Source organism: Vicia villosa, linkage group LG5 (genome assembly GCF_029867415.1).
Source record: "Vicia villosa cultivar HV-30 ecotype Madison, WI linkage group LG5, Vvil1.0, whole genome shotgun sequence".
Classification (NCBI taxonomy): Eukaryota; Viridiplantae; Streptophyta; class Magnoliopsida; order Fabales; family Fabaceae; genus Vicia; species Vicia villosa.
Window position 1 is genome coordinate 171,417,724 of NC_081184.1, and position 19,073 is coordinate 171,436,796.

General features: G+C 34.6%; 1 protein-coding gene across 2 annotated transcripts; it reads left to right on the forward strand.

Annotated features, from left to right (window-relative positions):
* Positions 1-2,244: 2,244 nt before the first annotated feature.
* LOC131603946 (U3 small nucleolar RNA-associated protein 20-like) lies at positions 2,245-17,406 on the forward strand. 2 transcript variants are annotated; one of them, XM_058876423.1, is made up of 31 exons: positions 2,245-2,412; positions 2,497-2,616; positions 2,712-2,869; positions 2,942-2,986; positions 3,109-3,187; positions 3,299-3,372; positions 3,810-3,916; positions 4,111-4,293; positions 4,809-5,012; positions 5,697-5,910; positions 6,003-6,074; positions 6,152-6,498; positions 6,704-6,896; positions 7,028-7,316; positions 7,395-7,707; positions 7,928-8,039; positions 8,158-8,298; positions 8,429-8,690; positions 8,790-9,248; positions 9,438-9,901; positions 10,003-10,139; positions 10,239-10,420; positions 10,509-10,889; positions 11,158-11,283; positions 11,794-11,859; positions 11,961-13,753; positions 13,852-14,131; positions 15,622-15,855; positions 16,068-16,589; positions 16,673-16,799; positions 16,896-17,406. In XM_058876423.1, exons 1-31 carry the CDS (start codon positions 2,254-2,256, stop codon positions 17,156-17,158), a joined length of 8,106 nt encoding a protein of 2,701 aa, XP_058732406.1. In that variant the 5' UTR covers positions 2,245-2,253; the 3' UTR covers positions 17,159-17,406. The 2 variants fall into 2 exon arrangements, with proteins under 2 accessions (XP_058732406.1, XP_058732408.1); XM_058876425.1 differs by having other exon boundaries at positions 6,704-6,890.
* Positions 17,407-19,073: the final 1,667 nt, after the last annotated feature.

Consider the following 19,073-nt stretch of genomic DNA (forward strand, 5'->3'; position numbering starts at 1 on the left):
ATTGCAAAGTTAAATTTATTTATTGAATTTATTTATAAATTTATTAATTTATTTTTCTAATAAAAAAATATTTATGGAATTGAGAAAGAGTAGGTGGACAGCCCACACACAATATTAAGAAGTTAAATTTGCTTATAAAATCAAGTTTTAATTAATTTTATTAATAAAAAAGACGATATTAATAGGTCTCACATTCTTAACCCACTTCACAGGTCTCTCATGCACCACCGAATTGGTAAAAATGTCCTCGTACTTTTGTAGATGTATCTCCGAAAGCATCTTTTTTTGTTTAACGTTGTTTTGTTCGGTAGATGCACTTACGGAAGACTTTTGTAAGTGCATCTACGGAAAGGTTTGACGTTATTACTCGCGTCAGACCTTTCCCATCCCTCATTCTTCACATTTTCAAACTCTCTCAAACTTCAAATTTCAAATTGACGTATTTCTTTATACCGAGTTCGGAAGACGTTGTCAACTCAAGTATCGACTTCCATCCAATTCCTATATTTATTTAACTGGTACGTTTTCTAACATTTCGATTAATTTTAGAGTATTTTTAAAATCGAATTAAAATTTGATATTTAGGTGTAGAAATAAATTGATAGGTTTTGCAATATTGTTTAGAGACAATGTAGGGGTTGTTTGAGGTTTTAAACGGACGATTAAGCCACAAAAATAGAGTTTGTAGTGGCTAGATCAGTTCTCATACGTCGTTGTTACGTTTATGAGTTTCAGTTGCTTCCGTAGATCCATCTACGGACGAGATGTACGTTAGGGCATTCCATAGATCCATCTACGGAAGCACCCAATGTTTTGAAAAAAAGGTACATATGTAGATGCATCTACGGAAGAATAATTTTCTGTTTTTATTTTGATATTTATTTATAAATACGCAGTATCTAACTTGAGCTTTTTTGTATCATAATGTTGACATCATGTACCACTGAGGCCTTGGGATGATACTGAGCGTTCCTCATAGTTGCCACCTTCCCGCAGACGTCGTCGGGGCGGTTCTTCTTCTGTCGTGCCACCTTCAGAGCTACACGAGGATGATCCGGTGCCAGAGCCTGTGCCAGTGCCAGAGCCAGTATGGTACTCCTGGGGGCCTATAGACGCTTCTCTTTTGATTGGATATGCAGATCATGCAACCACACATATATGGGGTGAAATTGTAAGTTTTATGTTGGACCATACTCACAATCTTCTTCCTCCTGTATCGTCAGATAGCTGACAGAGGCCTCAGAGCCATTGCAGACGATTTATTCTCTGAGGGGGCTGCTTATAGGCGTGTGCTGGATGATATGATCAGGCTGACAAAGAGTGCATTTTTGTACCGTCGACATCGTGCCAGGACTCGTGCGACACTTGACGCTAGGGGTAGAGCCAACAGAGCTCTTGGTGGACGCAGAGGCGGAGGTAGAGGAGATGCGCAGGATGATACCCAGCATACTCAGTAGTTATATTTGATGATGTATTTATATCATTTTTGTATGTATTTGATGATGTACTCGACACTTTGATCGACATTATTTATATATTGTATTTTTATGTACTCGACACTTTGACCGACATTATTTATATATTGTATTTTTTGTATGCATTATTGAATCTGAAAATGTATGTCTTTAAAAATGGAGTTTCTGATTGAAAATGACATGAATCCAAAAAATAGGAGATTGTTCCGTATATGCACCTAGGGGACACTCTATTTCATCATATTCTGTAGATTCATCTACGGAAGTATTGCTAAACTGAAAATAAGGTGAAATTAACTGTGTTTTCTTTTGTTTTATACGTTTCCGTTGATGCATCTACGAAAAAAATTAATTTTTTTAAAATATGAGGTGCTTCCGGATGTACATCTACGAAAGTTAAGGACAAAAACGGAAATTTGCATAGTGTATAAGAGATCGATGAAGTTAGTTGACAAACTTTTTATCTTTTTTACTTAACTATGGCTACGGTTGGTTACTGTAACCAAAAAAAAACTATGGCTACGGTTACAAGATTAGTAACCACATATTTATTTATCATACTAAAATAACAATTAAGGACATAAAAATAGCTTTTAAATGAGATTAATAATATAAAATCACAATAATTAGAGTCTAATATTAAAATTAGATTTTCAAGTATCTTTTACTTTTAGGAATATTACACATGATTTTTTTATAATTATTTTCATGATGGTTAAAGAATATAAAAATAAAATTTACTTTTTGGCCAAACCTTGCGAATCTTGGGTAGCAAGGAATGGAATTTTATAAACCGAAAGAAACACACCCTCACTCTCTTCTCTACTCTACTCTACTCTCTACTAGGATTCGTCTTCAACCGAACATGGCGACGCCCTCACACGCTCGAGCTGTCAAATCTCTCAACCAATCCCCTCACACTCACAATCGTTTTCTCGTAAGCTGGAATTGCCAAAACCCTAAACCCTGCATTCTTCAAATACTTTATTTATCTTTTGTTTATAATAATTTGTATCTACAGTTTCGCTCATTCTCTGAGAGAATACATGATATTCAAATCGATGTGTATACAAATCTTCAACCGATCAAAGCTCAGCCTATGGAAGGTTCTTTTTTCAGAGACAGCCTAATATATTGGAGGGTACGTACGTGCTATTGCTGTATATTGCTATTTTCATAACCAACTTGTTTTTGCTTTTCTCATATAATTGATTTTCATTCTTTTTTCAATTCCAGGAATTGAATACTGCACACGATTTTATCTCATTGTATGATGAACTCATGCCTTGTACACAAACACATTACCTCGTGCTCTTGCAGAAGGAATTATTAATCTCAAACCTACTCTCTAGGTTGCACATCAAAGCAAGGCTGTCCCTTGAACCGCTTCTCATGTATGCAACTCCTTTTCAGAATCACTTTCTTTTGCGAATTCTTGGCTACATTTATTAACACTTTGTTTTCAGGTTAATTGCAGAATTATCTAGAGATCTTCTAGAGGAGTTTATTCCGTAAGTTGCTCATCTCTCTCACTAATGTTGCCTATTTTGGAATTTCCTGTTATTTCATTTGCCAAATTTCTTAGAAAAAATATGATGACTTTCATATTCACTGTGTATATGGGTTTTCCCAGGCTATTTCCAAGAATTGTTGATTCTTTAGTATCTCTGTTAGAAAGTGGAGCTGATAGGGAGCCAGATATAATCGAGCAGGTATAGTCTATCAACTTGGCAATTTTCTTAATTAAGATATTGTTCATTTCCCATTCGTTAGTTCCTTTATTCAATTCAGTGTGAATTATGAAACTGTTCGTTTACATGCAGATCTTCACGTCATGGTCATATGTTATGATGTATCTGAAGAAATATCTAGAACACAACCCATTACAAGTGCTTAAGTGAGTGATATAGTCTTTTTTTTTTTTGAAGTTTTGTTTTTACTCTCTTTACGAGGTTAACTCCTAAGTGAATGATTTCCTGCACCACTTTGTTAACATCCAAGGATTGACTTGCATAGCTGAGGTTTGGACAAGGACTGAACATATACACATTTATCTCACTTGTTGGGTCAATTAGCCGAGAGCTCTGTTCCCTTTCCTTGTTTAAACATGCATGCCTTATTGTTATAATAAGTAGTTCTCTTTAGAAACTGCTGTAAATGATGCATAAATTAGATTTAGCTGAAGGCCTATAAATCAAAATTTCTACCAAACAAAAGGGATATTTTAATGAAGGTTTTGTTACAAAAAAAGAGAAATCTTAATTGCTTGTTTTGCTTAATTTAGCCAACTACAAGTCTGATTCTTCTATGTTTCTTTGACCTTGATACTTGAAGGGCCACACCAAAATTGAGGTATTATCCAAAGGAATATGTTCAACAATTCATGGCAGAGGCTGTGTCATTTGTTTTGAGAATGGCCCCATATGAGCAACTCAAAATAGGTATTGACGTCATTGATTATTTTTCACTGTGTATATATTTCTTCCGCGGACTGTCTTGCCTTTGTTCACATATTGGTATACATCTATTCCAAAATGCTTCATGGTGTTGAATTAATTCTGTCCTTTTCTCTTTGGTTTAATGATTTTATTAGTTTGGGTGGCTATAAAGTTTGTAATATTGTTTGGTTGGACAGGAATTAGAAGCCTCATTGCTGAGGCTGTGAAGGAGCCGTCACAATGCCGAAAGTCTGGTGTTGAATTATTGCTTTATAATATCATGAAAGGTTACTCATCAAGGCTCCATTCGAAAGCAGAGCGAGTGTTACAGTTATTGACAAGCGAAACAATTTATACCATTGCTGATAGAGCCGACCAAGGCAAGCTTTTCTATAGTAAAAAATAACAATTCAACTTTTCTTTTATTTCACAAGCTTTCTTATCATAGACTATGTTCATTTTGTATACGATTGAAGCAACTAAACTACTTGATATTAGTAACATTGAAAAGAAGTATGCAACAGAGTGTGAGAAAAAATTGGAGCCAAAAAGGATTACATGGAGATGGAACAAAATTGATTAAAAGCTGCAAAACTATCAATATTATTAAATATGCAATAGAACAGAAGATATGATTAGGTTCCAAACATGAAATATAATAATAAAGTAAAAATTGTGAAACCATGAAACAAAAAAAGAAGAGACTTGATAAGGAGGAAGTTATGTCACAAAAGTAGATATTTTAACCACTCATCTTGTCTCCTAGTACTCAGACCTTCATTTGTTGTTATCTGTCACCTGATGTTGTTTGTAAATATAATTATGTTTCTACATGATTTGTGATGTGTTAGTCTTAGATTACCTTGTTTGATTATCTCTATCTGCCTCATTTCAGAGTCAAAAACCATTTTGAACATCATAAAAGCCGTGTTTGAGAAATTATGCGAGACAGTAGAGCCCAAAGATTTGAATTTGGTATGGAGTTGCTTATATAAGGAAGTGCATGACTGTGTTAGTACTGGAAACATCAGGCATTTAAGACGCATTTTATCGCTGCTTGTCTCAGCTGTAGAGGTGCAAAAAGGGCAAACGGTGTCTGGTAAGTTAATACTTTATGCAAATGAAATATTCCTTTTTATCTGTTCAAGAAGCAAGTGACAAACCAGTAATAGAGAAATAAATTAAATTTTGTGTTTCTTTTGGGAATCTTCTCTAATGTTTAGTTTTCTCTTTGTTCTTTAAACTGAGTTACCCTGAGTATTCTCACATTCTCTGGATTGTCTTACCCTTCAGGCATATGGGTAGGCCTTCTCGCACTTGGCATCTGTAGGACTAGAGCCATTGATTCCATGGGGTTTGCAGTTTGCTTGGCACTTTGTTATCACCTTGTGGTTTAGTATATAAAAAGAAACAACCACAATCAAAACTCTTTCACACTAGGTGGGGTCAGGTGCATGAATCAAATGATACTATATTACTTCAGGTTTTCATGACATGTGCTTTTGTTTGGTATTTCTTTGATAATCTTCGTTACATATTAAGAGTGGTTCATATATTAATGGGCAATGAAAAATAATGTGTGATGGCATGAGTTCAAGTGCTATATGCTAGTTTGGTTTTGTTTCTTATATTCCCATTTTTGTCAAAAGCTTAGTGTTACATCAATAAATGTTCTTCAGTGTAATTTAATATTTTATTTCAAGATACTACACAGTTTCTTCAGTAAGTTGCTTTTGTTGTCCACATGCTTTTCACTAATTCCTACTTCCCTTACACGTGGCAGATTATAAGCCTATGCTTGAACTCGTCCTCTTGCTTGTGCGCTCATATATCACACCTTTTGGTGTTGCCAAGTCACAAGAAGATACATGCTTAGTTGTTGATGAAGTTTTGATATTAATGTTGGCTACTCTCGACGGACTCTGTAGTTACAGCAAATCAATGATATCTGAGTGTGCTTCTCAGTGGGCTCCAATTTTTAAATCACGAAGCTCGAGGTAATGGATGAGACAAACAGTGTACCTTTGATTTAAACATTCTGTTTAACTTATTTCAATACTCTCTAGTGACACGTTTGAGCTTGTTCCAGTTTGCTACATTTCATTGAAAAACTGCTAGAGAAGGATTTCTGTTTACTTGCTTTCAAAAGTAATGTTATAAGGTAACCTTTGAATCCCATGAACATATCGTTGTTCTGTATTCTGGATGTATTATTTGACTTATGTGCTTGCTTTTTAGTGCAATAAATGAGTTAATGGAGGTTTCTGAGGAGGAAGTCATACACCTATTGCAGTCCTTCTGTGAGAAAATACAATTGGATATACGAGACTCGGATTTTGTAGACGGAGAAAGTGCAGAAGCATTAGTTAGGATATGCAATCATTTGCAAGGGACTATCCGTTCTTGGATTGAAAAAATAAATGATATTGCACTTTCTGATGTTTCTTGTGAAATTGATGAAAGAAAGGTGGCACTGCTGTGGGGAGTTGTGAACTGCTATTCTCATATGTCTATTGTTGATGCCGTTCCATCTTTGTTGGTGCATCTTATGGATGCGATAGATCAGCTTCTAGCCGTTAATGCTGGTATTCCACCCTTTCTCGTTTCAAATATGATTTTCTTTTATGAGCAGTTGTCTTGTAGAACCTTGTCTCTGGGTAATATTAAAGTTGGTTTTCCTTTTGGCAATTATATTAGGTTTGCTATGATTTTTACTTGGGTTTATAGTTGGATTGTTTATTCATTGAATCTTTTTGAATTTTATTTTCTTATTCTCTTTTTCATCTTCAGTCCGTATTGCAGACACGTCTAAAAAATCATGGGAAAGTATTATAGCTATTTCACTAAGTTCTTACAAGAGATTATGCAATGCTAGTAACCTCAGAGCTGATGAAATCAAAAAGTTCTTATTTTTTGCAAAACGATACAAGTCATCTAAACATGTGTTGTCGGCTGTTGCTGGTTATTTGGAAAGCAAGTATGGGTAAATGGATATGTTAAAGTTAATTATGTCTTAAATATTTTTTTGTTTCTCAATCTTTAGTTCTCAAATTGTCCCTATTTTATCGTTACTCTTTGGTATTTGAGTAACCCTCTCACTTTTATACATTATAGTTCTTCTTTGGAAGACATTGGGTGTAGAATGTACCATCCAGAACTTGAAGAAATGACTGCAGAGGAAGTGCCATCATTTGGTGATAATTTGTGCCACTCAGACAAGGAGGTTCGCATTTCAACTCTTAAAATACTCTGTCACTACAAGTCTTTAGGTGAGGAAAATTCTTCAATGGATCAGTCAGCTGCGAAAAAAGGGAAAATCAAAGCTTTGATGGATCAGTCAGCTGTGAAGAAAAGGAAAATCGAAGCTTCCCCAACTTCCTTTGTTGATAACACTGGAAATAATGTATGTATCTTCAAGTTATGCGCCGTTACCTTTTATTAACTTGAGTTTTAGTATGACTGTATTTTTGTGAAATAACAGCCTCTCCCGGTTCTACTGTCTATTGAAACAACTCCAGTTTCATCTTCTACAAGCCGAAGTATCACACTGTTGATTTCTAAGATACAGATGGACCTATCTGCTGGAAGGATTACAAATGTTTATGCACCTCTTGTTTTGAGAGGGTTATTTGGCATCTTGAATATCCAATTAAGTGATATCTGGAATCCTGTATTAGAGTGCCTTTCGGTCTTGGTTAGCCTGCATTTTTCACTTGTGTCGGATGCCTTTGTCGATTATCTGGAAAGATGTCTAGCAATTAGGGAAACCTCTAACAATGCCAATGGTGTTGCTGGTATGTTTCAAGCTCATTGACATCATATATTGAGTTATAAGTAGTTTAATCAGTGTATATTTAATTTAGTTTGTAACCACCTATATAAAAAGTTTATATTTGTGTTAAATTTTGTAATGTTTTTCTTTCAAATTTTTATATTTCTTACACGCAAAATTCCTGTTTATATTATTGTTCTACCATTGTGATGTCTTGGTAATCAGTTGATTTTGTTTCTCAGGTTTACTACTGCAAGCTTTACAAAAAATTCCAACTGTTGTTGAATCTGGCTCTCGGCAATTCATTCCTCTTTTTTTGAAGTTCTTAGGATACAACACTCTTGATCTTGCAAGGTAAGTATCTCCTTAATCCTTTTCCATGATTTTGAAATTTATGATTTGTTCTCCTCGGCATTTCACTTAAATTGCTATGTTTTGTAATTTGTTTTCCTTAACAAAAATGAAATTGCAGTGTGGGATTGATTGATTCTCTTGCTTGTAACGGAAAGGAGTGGAAGCTGATCTTGAAGGAATGGCTAAACTTGTTGAAACTTATGAAAAATCCCAAGTCAATATACTTGAGCAAATTTATTAAGGAGGTTCTGCAGAATAGGTTGAGATGCAATTTGATTGTGTAACTTTACATCACTGCAAAATGATTTTCTTTTTAGTTACTTAGATAAACTTGGTGGTCCCTAATTTTAAACATCTTCCACATTTTTTTTTTTGGGATTTTATGACAGGCTTATTGAAGAAAACGATCCTGAAATACAGTTTAGAGTTCTGGATTGCCTATTAATCTGGAAAGATGATTGCTTTTCACCATATACCGAGCATCTGAGAAACTTGATTAGTTCCAAAACTATAAGGGAGGAACTAACTACATGGAGTTTATCCAAGGAATCTAAAATGATTGAAGAATGTCATCGAGCTTATCTTGTGCCCTTGGTTATCCGTCTTTTGGTGCCAAAAGTAAGAAAGTTGAAAGGACTTTCATCTCGAAAGGTATATGGAATTCAAACTTCTGTGATTGTTTGATATATCTGTCTTTTGTCATCCCTTTTAGCTTGGTTGAGTGATAATATTTTCTCTACACTTTGACAGAATGCAAGTATTTGTCATCGCAAAGCTGTTCTGAGTTTCATAGCTAAACTTGATATCACTGAGCTGCCTCATTTCTTTGCATTACTGATAAAGCCGTTGCAAATAGTAGAGAAAACTGACGGGGCAGCTAACTTGTTTTGGACTTTACCTATAGATTGCACTAATGAATTTCAAGCGTGTTCATTGTTAGAGTATTTTACTTTGGACAATATTGCAACCTTATCCTGGAATAAGAAATATGGCTTCTTGCGTGTCATAGAAGATGTTGTGGGAGTTTTTGATGAATTGCATATTAGACCTTTTCTTGATTTGCTGGTGGGGTGTGTTGTTCGAGTGTTGGAGAGTTGCACATCAAGTCTTGAAAATATAAAACTGAATGGTCTTTCTTCATACAAACACAAATCTAGCTCCAGCTCAAACTCCTCTGATGAGGAAAGTGTGGCAGAAAATCAAACATTGGTAATGTTTTCTTCACACTGAATGCAAATTTTGTGTAGCACACTATGTTTACGAACTCGAGGAAGAAATTTCTGTTTCGGAGTAGATGTTAGTTTAAATAGTGAGACGCATATGTTTCAATGTTCACTTAGCCATAATGCTTGTATATTATTCTAGACTAAAACAACCTTTTTGTATTTGTTTGTGCAGATTGGCAATTCTTTAAATCAGCTCAAAGATATGAGATCTCAGTGCCTGAAAATTGTTTCCTTTGTTGTCAATAAATATAAGGATCATGAATTTGATACTGACATGTGGGACAGATTCTTTTCCTCTGTTAAACCCCTGGTTGATAAATTCAAACAGGAGGCTGCCAGTAGTAAGAAACCAAGTTCACTGCTATCTTGCTTTCTAGCCATGAGTGCAAACCATAAACGGGTAGCAATATTATGCCGGGAACAAAGTCTCATACCTGATATATTTTCCATTATTTCCGTAAATTCAGCTACTAAAGCTATTGTATACTGCGTTCTAAAGTTTGTCGAGAACTTGTTAAGCCTTGACAATCAGTTGGATTATGAAGACAGTTCTGCCCATAGAGTTTTACTTTCAAATATTGAAGTACTTATGGACAGCATTTGTTGTTTATTTGAAAGTGATAGTGCATCCACGAGGTATTTTGTTTTTGTCTGCTTGGGTTCTTGTATATGAACATTTAGAGGGGAGCTGGGGCTTGAGTATTAAATGTTTTGACCATTGTTTTTTCTTTTGACAGAAAATTAATCAAATCTCCTAGGGAGACATTGATAAGAATTTTCAAATTTTTACCCAAGTACATCAAGGAGCAAGATATGGCCAAGCGGTTTGTGGAAATACTGCTTCCGTTTTTGGAAATGAAAACACAAAGTTCTGGTGAGAGAACCTCCAGTATCTCCAGTTGCCTTATTATCATCCTTTTCTTTTTTAGCCAATTAATGTTTATATTGATACAGAAGTTCTCCTTGCTTGTAGATGTTCGTATTGAAGTCTTGCAAGTCATTCAAAACATCATACCCATATTAGGAAATGGAAGCACCACTAAAATTTTGAGTGCTGTTTCTCCTTTATATATTTCGACTGAGTCAGATATGCGTTTGAGGATATGTGATCTTCTTGATGTCCTTGTTGCATCTGATGCATCTGTACTCTTGGTGGTACTGATTGCTTTCTTGTCTAAATGTCTTCCTTGATCCACACATTACTTTCTGTTCTAATTTTTCTTGCTATGTTGTTGGGGTGCAGGCTAAACTTCTTCGTCAGCTGAATTCAACGTCTAGTTTGGGTTGGCTTGATCATGATGTTATTTTGGATGCCTACAAAAACATCAATACCGATTTCTTTAGTAATGTTGAAGTGGAATATGCATCACTTATTTTATCGCACTGTGTGCTTGACATGTCCTCAGAAGAAACAACTTTTGTTTATAATGCTCAGAGTTCATTGCTATCTTTTATTGATTTTTCGGCACTCATCCTTTTGCAAGAGGTAAGCAGTGAACCGGAGTTGTCTGTAATGCCAAACACTCATAGTTGTTGGACAAAATCTTGCATCCAGCGCACTACAAAGAAATTTCTGTTGAAGCATGTGGCAGATGCCATGGATGGACCGCTTTCTGTTAGAAAGGTACATGGTAGTTCATGTTGTAAATCATATTTCAGAGTTGGGTACTGTATGAATTAGTAGTTATATGTAATTATATCTGCATATGTTTGGACTCATTCCCAAGTCTAGTTTGACAAATAGTTGCCATTCCTATTTCCAAGCCGGCAAAGATGTTGGAGTGATGCTGACATAGATACAAAGTTAATTACTGATTGACAATGTAAAAATAAATTTCATGAAAAATATTGTTTAATCCTTTATGTTCATATGTTGTTTGATGTCATTGCAGGGATGGATGAAGTTGTTAAGTCAAATGGCTTTGAAGCTTCCAGATGTGTCGAACCTTAAATCACTCTCAGTTCTGTGCAATGAGGACAGTAAAGCAAATTTTTTTGACAATATAACCGATTCAGTGGTAGGTTTATGTTTAATTATGAAGCATAGACTCCAACACGGACACCGCGTCATGACATGAACACGGACACTCCGACACCGATAATGTAAAACTATAGGACACTGACACCACTATGTATATGATAATATTTGAGTTTCATTTATCCCTCTATCATAAAAAGAGTTGAAAATATTCTTAAGCAAAATTAATATTTTTAGTTCAAAACAAGGTTAATGGTGATGAGATTTGTCCAAAAAATGTATAAGGTGTGATGAAGCAAAAATAAAAAAAAAATCTTTTTGAAAAACTTGTCTGAATTGTGTGACACGTGTTGCAGGAGTGTCATACGGGTATCGGACACCATTCAACAAGTGTCGAAACATATAAAAAAAGCCATTTTTTGGCGACATTTGTCTGACTTTTTTGACAGACTCTCTCAGACTCATTGTCTTGTTATTCTAGCTATAACTTTTTGTTTAGTTATTAAAATTGATTGCACAACATCTCACACAAATAAATTTGATATTGCAGATCCAGAAGAGAGTGAAGGCATTGTTGCTGTTTAGAAATGTTATCAGTACACACAAATTATCAGAGGTACTAAGTTTAACTTCACAAGTAAAATCATCATTCCTAGTGACTATTTTTCTGGATAAGTACCTAGTGGTTGGTTTTTAATTATTTATCGGTTATTCCAGTTTATCACCGAAAAAGTTTTCATGCGACTCTTCTTCAACATGTTGTTTGATGAGAAAGAAGGAAAGGCTGACCATATGAAAACTGCATGCATAGAGACCATTGCTTCTGTAGCTGGTCAGATGGGATGGAAGTCATACTATGCATTATTGAACAAATGTTTTCAGGGAGCATCCAGGAGTTCAGACAAACATAAACTCTTTATACGCCTCATCTGTTCTATTTTGGATAAACTTCACTTTTCAGAACTTCCTCACACTGAAGAACCTAAGAAATCATTGGTTGGTGCTTCTGATATGGACACAGATATACAGACATGCCTCTATAAAGTTGTGCTTCCTAAGATACAAAAGCTGATGGATTCTGATTCAGAAAAGGTCAATGTAAATATCAGTCTTGCTGCATTGAAACTACTTAAGTTACTTCCAGGTGATGTGATGGACACATATCTTCCAACTATCCTTCATCGAATTTCAAACTTCTTAAAGAGTCGTCTAGAAAGCATTCGTGATGAAGCCAGGTCTGCATTGGTTACTTGTTTGAAAGAACTTGGATTGGAATACTTGCCGGTCATTGTAAAGGTTTTGCGATCTACCTTAAAGCGAGGATATGAACTTCATGTCCTAGGATACACACTGAATTTTATTTTGTCAAAGTGTCTTTCAAATGCAGTTAGTGGAAAGATAGATGACTGTTTGGAGGATCTCCTTTCTATCATAGAGAATGACATTTTTGGAGCTGTTGCGGAACAGAAGGAGGTGGAAAAGATAGCTTCAAAAATGAAAGAAACAAAGAGGAAAAAGTCTTTTGAGAGCTTGAAATTGGTGGCCCAAAATATAACATTCAAAAACTATGCGCTAAAGCCCTGCCAAAACAAAAAACAAAAAAACTATGCGCTAAAGCTGCTTGCACCAGTGACTGCTCATTTGAAGAAACATGTCACGCAAAATGTAAAAGGAAGATTGGAAAATATGTTGCACAGTATAGCTGCTGGTATTGAAAGCAATCCATCTGTAAATCTGTCTGATCTATTTGACTTTATTTATGACATTGTTGTGGATGGCTTACAGAATGAGATTGGTTGGCATGAGAATAAGTTGACAAAATTGGAAGATAAGAATAGCCGTACTAACGCAAATTCAGGCCGTGTAGTTGCTAGTGGCTTATTATGCTCACATCTGATAACAGTGTTTGGTATCAGAACATTACATAGATGTATGAAGGGTTTGAAACAGGGTGTGAAAGATGAAAATACCTTAACCTTATTAGATCGTTTTGTCAAGCTATTAAGTGATGGTTTGTACTCTAAGCACGAGGAGATATTGTCTGCTTCTCTTGAATGCCTTACTGTAATGGTAAAATTTCCTTTACCATCTCTTCAAGTACACGCTGAGAGAATAAAGTCTGCTGTATTGGATATTGCCCAAAGTTCAGTGAACTCTATCAGTCCATTAACGCAGTCATGTTTGACATTGCTGACTATGCTCTTGACAAACACTGAAATTTCTCTCACCCCGGACCACATACATATACTAATTCAGCTTCCAATATTTCTGGAGCTTGAAAGAAATCCATCATCGGTAGCCCTTAAACTTTTAAAGGGTATTGTCAACCGCAAGATGGCTGTACCTGAGATATATGATATTGTTACTAGGGTTGCTGAATTGACGGTCACAAGTCAAATGGAATCTATTCGCAAGAAATGCAGTGAAATCTTGTTGCAATTTTTGCTTGATTATCGACTTTCACAAAAGCGCAGGCAACAACATCTTGACTTCCTGCTCTCGAATTTGAGGTAAGTGCACAATATGTTTCTTTATTATTAATATTAATAGTTTTCTTTCTCATTTGTTGAAGATTGATTTTAGGCCAATGGATGTTTTATCCTTACAGGTATGAACATTCAACTGGACGGGAATCTGTTCTTGAAATGATTCATGTTATTATAGTCAAATTTCCAAGAGATGTTTTGGACGAGCAATCACAGACATTTTTTCTCCATTTGGTGGCTTGCTTGGCAAATGATAATGATAATATTGTTCGTTCTATGAGTGGGGCTGCTATAAAGAAGCTCATTGGTTCTGTTAGTTCCAATGCACTCAAACCTATTCTTAAATATGCTCTTTCTTGGTATTCGGGTGACAAGCAGCAACTCTGGGGTGCTGCCGCACAGGTATTTCTCTCTAAATTTCCTTGTGAATCATAAAGTGATTAGAAAGCTTAAATTGGAATATCATATTGTCTCAATACCTATATTTTTGGGTCTGATTGTAATATGATCATCTTAGCAGACCGTGGCTGTTTGGGTCTTTGGGGACTTCTTTGTGAATAAATTAAATAGTTACTCTTAGAATATGCTGAGCCTAACTCATCCCTAAAAAATCAGCTTATAAAATGAGGAGTGCCCCCCACTTATACACATGTATTGAAGCCATCACTCATTTGATGTGGAACTCTTCACACCCCTCACGCCAAACATCACTGGGTTTGGTGCATAGATATAAACGGTGGGTGGTCCGGTAGCAAAAACCTGATAGTAAGCAACCCAAATGGGTCATGGATAGACTCTGACACCATCTTTGAGTTGAGCCTAACTCCTCATTCCTACAAAACCTCATTATAAGGTGAGGAGTGTCCCCACTTGCAAACAATTATTTAGGCCATCACTCATTTGACGTGGGACTCTTCAACAATTACAATTTAACTTTAGTAGGTGTTGTGATATCCCCGTCGACTAGAGATATGTCCAATACCTCATCATTTCTTTTGGAGAGATTCCGAAAAATTACAGACAGTTGAAATTAAAGAGCCATTAATGATCAACCCCCATACCTCTTTATTTTTACTGGTGATCCTCCTTGATGGAGGAGACCATTGGTGGAGCAGCTGAGAAGGAGAAAACAAACTTAGCCCATAGTAAAGACATGGATGTGATGCACCCCAGCAAATACAAGCATTTCTTTCCAACCAAATACTCCAAAGAACAAAATAGGTGCCACATTGGCGTAACCCCAAGTACAAGCATTTCTTTCTGGCCAAATACCCAAAGAGCAAAATAGGTGCCACATAAGCATAAAACATCTCTTCACTTCTTCCATTGACAAATTGAAAAGAAAATGCTCTAAATTTAGATGAAACTTCCAAGACTCCTCAAAAAATTCCAAATGATAGTGGCTGCTGTTCATTATATTGCATTACTTGTTGTTTAGAAACTAGAATTACACATAATGCAATCTAAAGGAGAAAGAGCTCTGTTAGCATATAATAATAATATGGAAAATTCTTAGGTACCCATGATAAGTAATTGGATACCGGTACCTTTAATGGAAATTGATTTAAAATATTAATTTATTTTTAAATAAAATAAATATAAAAAGTGACATGACATTGAATATGATTGTTTAATTGGATGAGGGTACCGGTACCCAACTAAATTCAAGGGTACCGGAGTGTTCACCTAACAATATATTCTTGAGAGCTGGTGTCCAAACAACAAATTTGACCTTAGAATCACAATAGCTTTAGTTTTCCGTAGGGCAAGCAGTAGTAAGAATTTAGAACCAATCTGTTCATTGTTTTTATTTTTCTTGTATTTTCTCAAACACAACTATCTTACCATTGTTTTTTTCTGTCTGCTTTTTATCTCTGAAATGGCCGATACAGGTTTTGGGGTTGCTGATTGAGGTAGACAAGAATGAATTTATTAAACACATAAAATGTATTTTGCCGGAGACATGTCGCATCTTGCAGTCTGCTATACAAGCAGTCACAAACAGGCAAGAGAGCTTTGAGTCCGAATCCATCCTTCCACTTTGGAAGGAGGCGTACTATTCTTTATTTATGCTAGAGAAGATGATTCATCAATTCCACGACTTATGCTTTGCAAAGGAACTAGAGGTAAATTTCATTGTACTGTCTGTTAAATATATTCGGACTTGGATTTCTTTGGTGGTGCATGTAGCTGCATATTGCAGAGTGGAGACAGTTCTTTCCTGCCTTTTAATCGACATACACGATTAATCAATACAAAATTTTCTAATTAACTTTCCACCCATCATTTTTCACTTCTTAACAAGCACACTGACATATTTCTTTTACTTACATTTCAGGATATATGGGAAGCAATATGTGAGATGTTGTTGCACCCACACTCGTGCTTACGCAACAAATCAGGTTGTCTCATAGCTCTATACTTTGCACGTGTAACAGATAACAACAGAGAGAATCATCAAAGATCCTTAAGTAGTTATTTTATGACGAGTCCTAGTAGATTATATTTAATAGCAACTTCTCTTTGCTGCCAATTGAAAATGCCACTCATAGATGATGCTGACAGCAACCTGATGACCCAGAATATTGTCTTTGCTATTTGTGCTTTAATGAGGCAAACTTCCAGCATAGATCCATCTGCATTCTGGTCTACTCTTGAGCAAAATGAGAAGAATCGGTTTCTCAAAGCTTTTGACTTGATTAATGCAAGAAAAGAAAGAATCATGTTCATGTCTTCATCACTTACCTCCTCCGTATGTGAAGACAATAGTCAAGTTAATGTAAAGAACACCCAACATATACTTGTATCGTTATTGCTCAAGAAAATGGGCAAAATTGCTCTTCAAACAAATGCTATTCAGGTTGGTAATCGATCTCATTGCATATATGTTGTTTAGTCATGACCAATGTGCATATGAGTAAAATATTATCTCTTGTTTAACAGATGGAAATAGTCTTCAACAGTTTTGGGAAACTTATGGCACAGATAGAGATGAGTATGGACTATGCACATGTGGTCCTGATACCTCTATATAAAGTTTCTGAAGGATTTGCTGGAAAAGTAGTAGCTGGTAATTTCTTGTTTCCCTCTTAAATTCCCTGTATAGTAGATAAATGCCAAGTCTGCTAGATGTCTAACAGCTTTGAGTATGATTTTTGTTAACCAGATAATCTAAAAGAGTTGGCACAAGACACCTGTGGGAAAATAGAGAATATTATAGGTACTCAAAACTTTGTGCAAGTTTATAACCTTATCAGGAAGAACCTGAGTTTGAAAAGAAATAAGAGGAAACAAGAAGAAAAGCTCATGGCTGTTATCAACCCGATGCGAAATGCCAAAAGAAAATTGAAAATTTCTGCCAAGCATCGTGCTAACAAAAAGAGAAAGGTTATGACTTTGAAGATGACAAGAGATGGAATCATTGATTGAGGGAGTGGTGTTAGTAGAAGGTATATGCCATCTTGTGTCAGGGTTTTAGTGCAACCAACCAAGGATTTACCATCTTATATTATTTGAAGAAAAACAAGTGGGTTTGGAGTTTTTGACTGATTTAATCTTTGTTTAGACTAAATTATTTAGTTTTTAAAATAGTAAAATAGGATAATTTGTTAATTGTTAATATTTTTTGGAGGCACAAAACTCACTTGTAAATAATACTTAAATAGTATCAATGATAAATAAGTTAATGACTTATATGGTATGTACTCAATTTTTTTTTTTTTGGAATAACCAAAATTTTCAAATTAATTATCCAAATAACTAAATTTTTAAATTATTTATGTGTCATTTCCGGTGACGCATATGTATACCAAAAAATATACACACCTAGGGTTATTTAGGTAAATAATTTGAAATTTTAATTATTATAGTAATTAATTTAAATTTTGTTGATTATTTCAGAAAAATTTCTATGTACTCAAATAGCAAATTATAAATAATTATGATATATTTACTTTTTCTTCACGTCATTAACAAATCACTATCAGTCAAATTTATAGCCCTTTGTTTTATGTGATTAAACTAGCCATATTGTTATGGTAAAAGATTATAAAAGTGTTGAGAAAATCAGATATTTGAATCCAATTAAAAAAATGATATTTATATTTTTTTTTTTAAATTTTGTATCTTTACCTAAATCAAATGAGGGTATTTATACTATTAAAATTATAATTATTACATGAATATAATAATTTATATTACTATTCAAAGTTGACACTCTAATAGATATTTCACATTATTAATTTAAATAAATATTTCAAAATAATAGTAAGACATGTGATTCATATATATAATTTTAGAGTAATTTGGATTTTCTAATTTTTTATAACCCCTCTTAAAATATAAGTCATGGTACTCCATAAATGTTTTGTCGAGGAGAATTTTATTGAAACATATACTGCCACATTAAATACTTTATTAGAAAAAATCTATTGGAATAAAAATCTTAATAAGGAAAAAAAGAATATAATATTATGCTTCTCCTCAACCAAACACATATAGTTCTTCAAAGATTTCGAATGTGAGGAGACCTGCCACATTATCACTCAAACAAATATATTAAATATCAACCTCTTTGTTTCTTCCAAGTTCTTATGTGAAGCAGAATTTTTTTGGAGGAATATGCTTGGTTCTACCACTTTTGATGTAACATTCCTTCTTCTGGGTAACACGTGCATCATTGTCTTTATATAAAATTGTTGGATTTTTATCAGTTGGTAAACCAGATGCTCCTTGGATATGTTGAGTCACCAATCTTAACTATCGATCTTAACTATCTACACTTCTTGCTTGCTTCATGAAAGTCAATTACTTTAGCATGATTTAAAAAAGTTGCTACAAGTGTTTGCTTTTGAGATCTTCATGATATTGCAGTGTCACCATGTGTAAACAAACATTGTGTGGATCTGAAAAATATCATGCATCTACATAACCAAACAAAACAGGTTTTATATTGTTAGAATAAAACAAAAAAAATGTACCTCGAAGATACCGAAACATATGTTTTATTCCTTTACAGTATACTATTTTTTGTATACCTAATTTGTAAACCAAAGTCGAACATGGTTTTTCTCAAATCTTTTATTCAAATTCTTTCTTTAAGTAATCTCTTGCTTCCTTAATTTCTCTATTAATTCCAAATTCCAACAATATTGAAATCATCAACAAAGACAACAATTATTATAAAACTATATTTTTTTTTCTTATAAGAACACAAGGACAAATAAAACATGCACTTGGATGATTAAATTCATATAATGATCTTTGCAACTTAATTGTATACATTTCTCTAGATAGGGACATATACAAAAATGGCATGCCATCGCCTCGCCATCCACCATTCCTC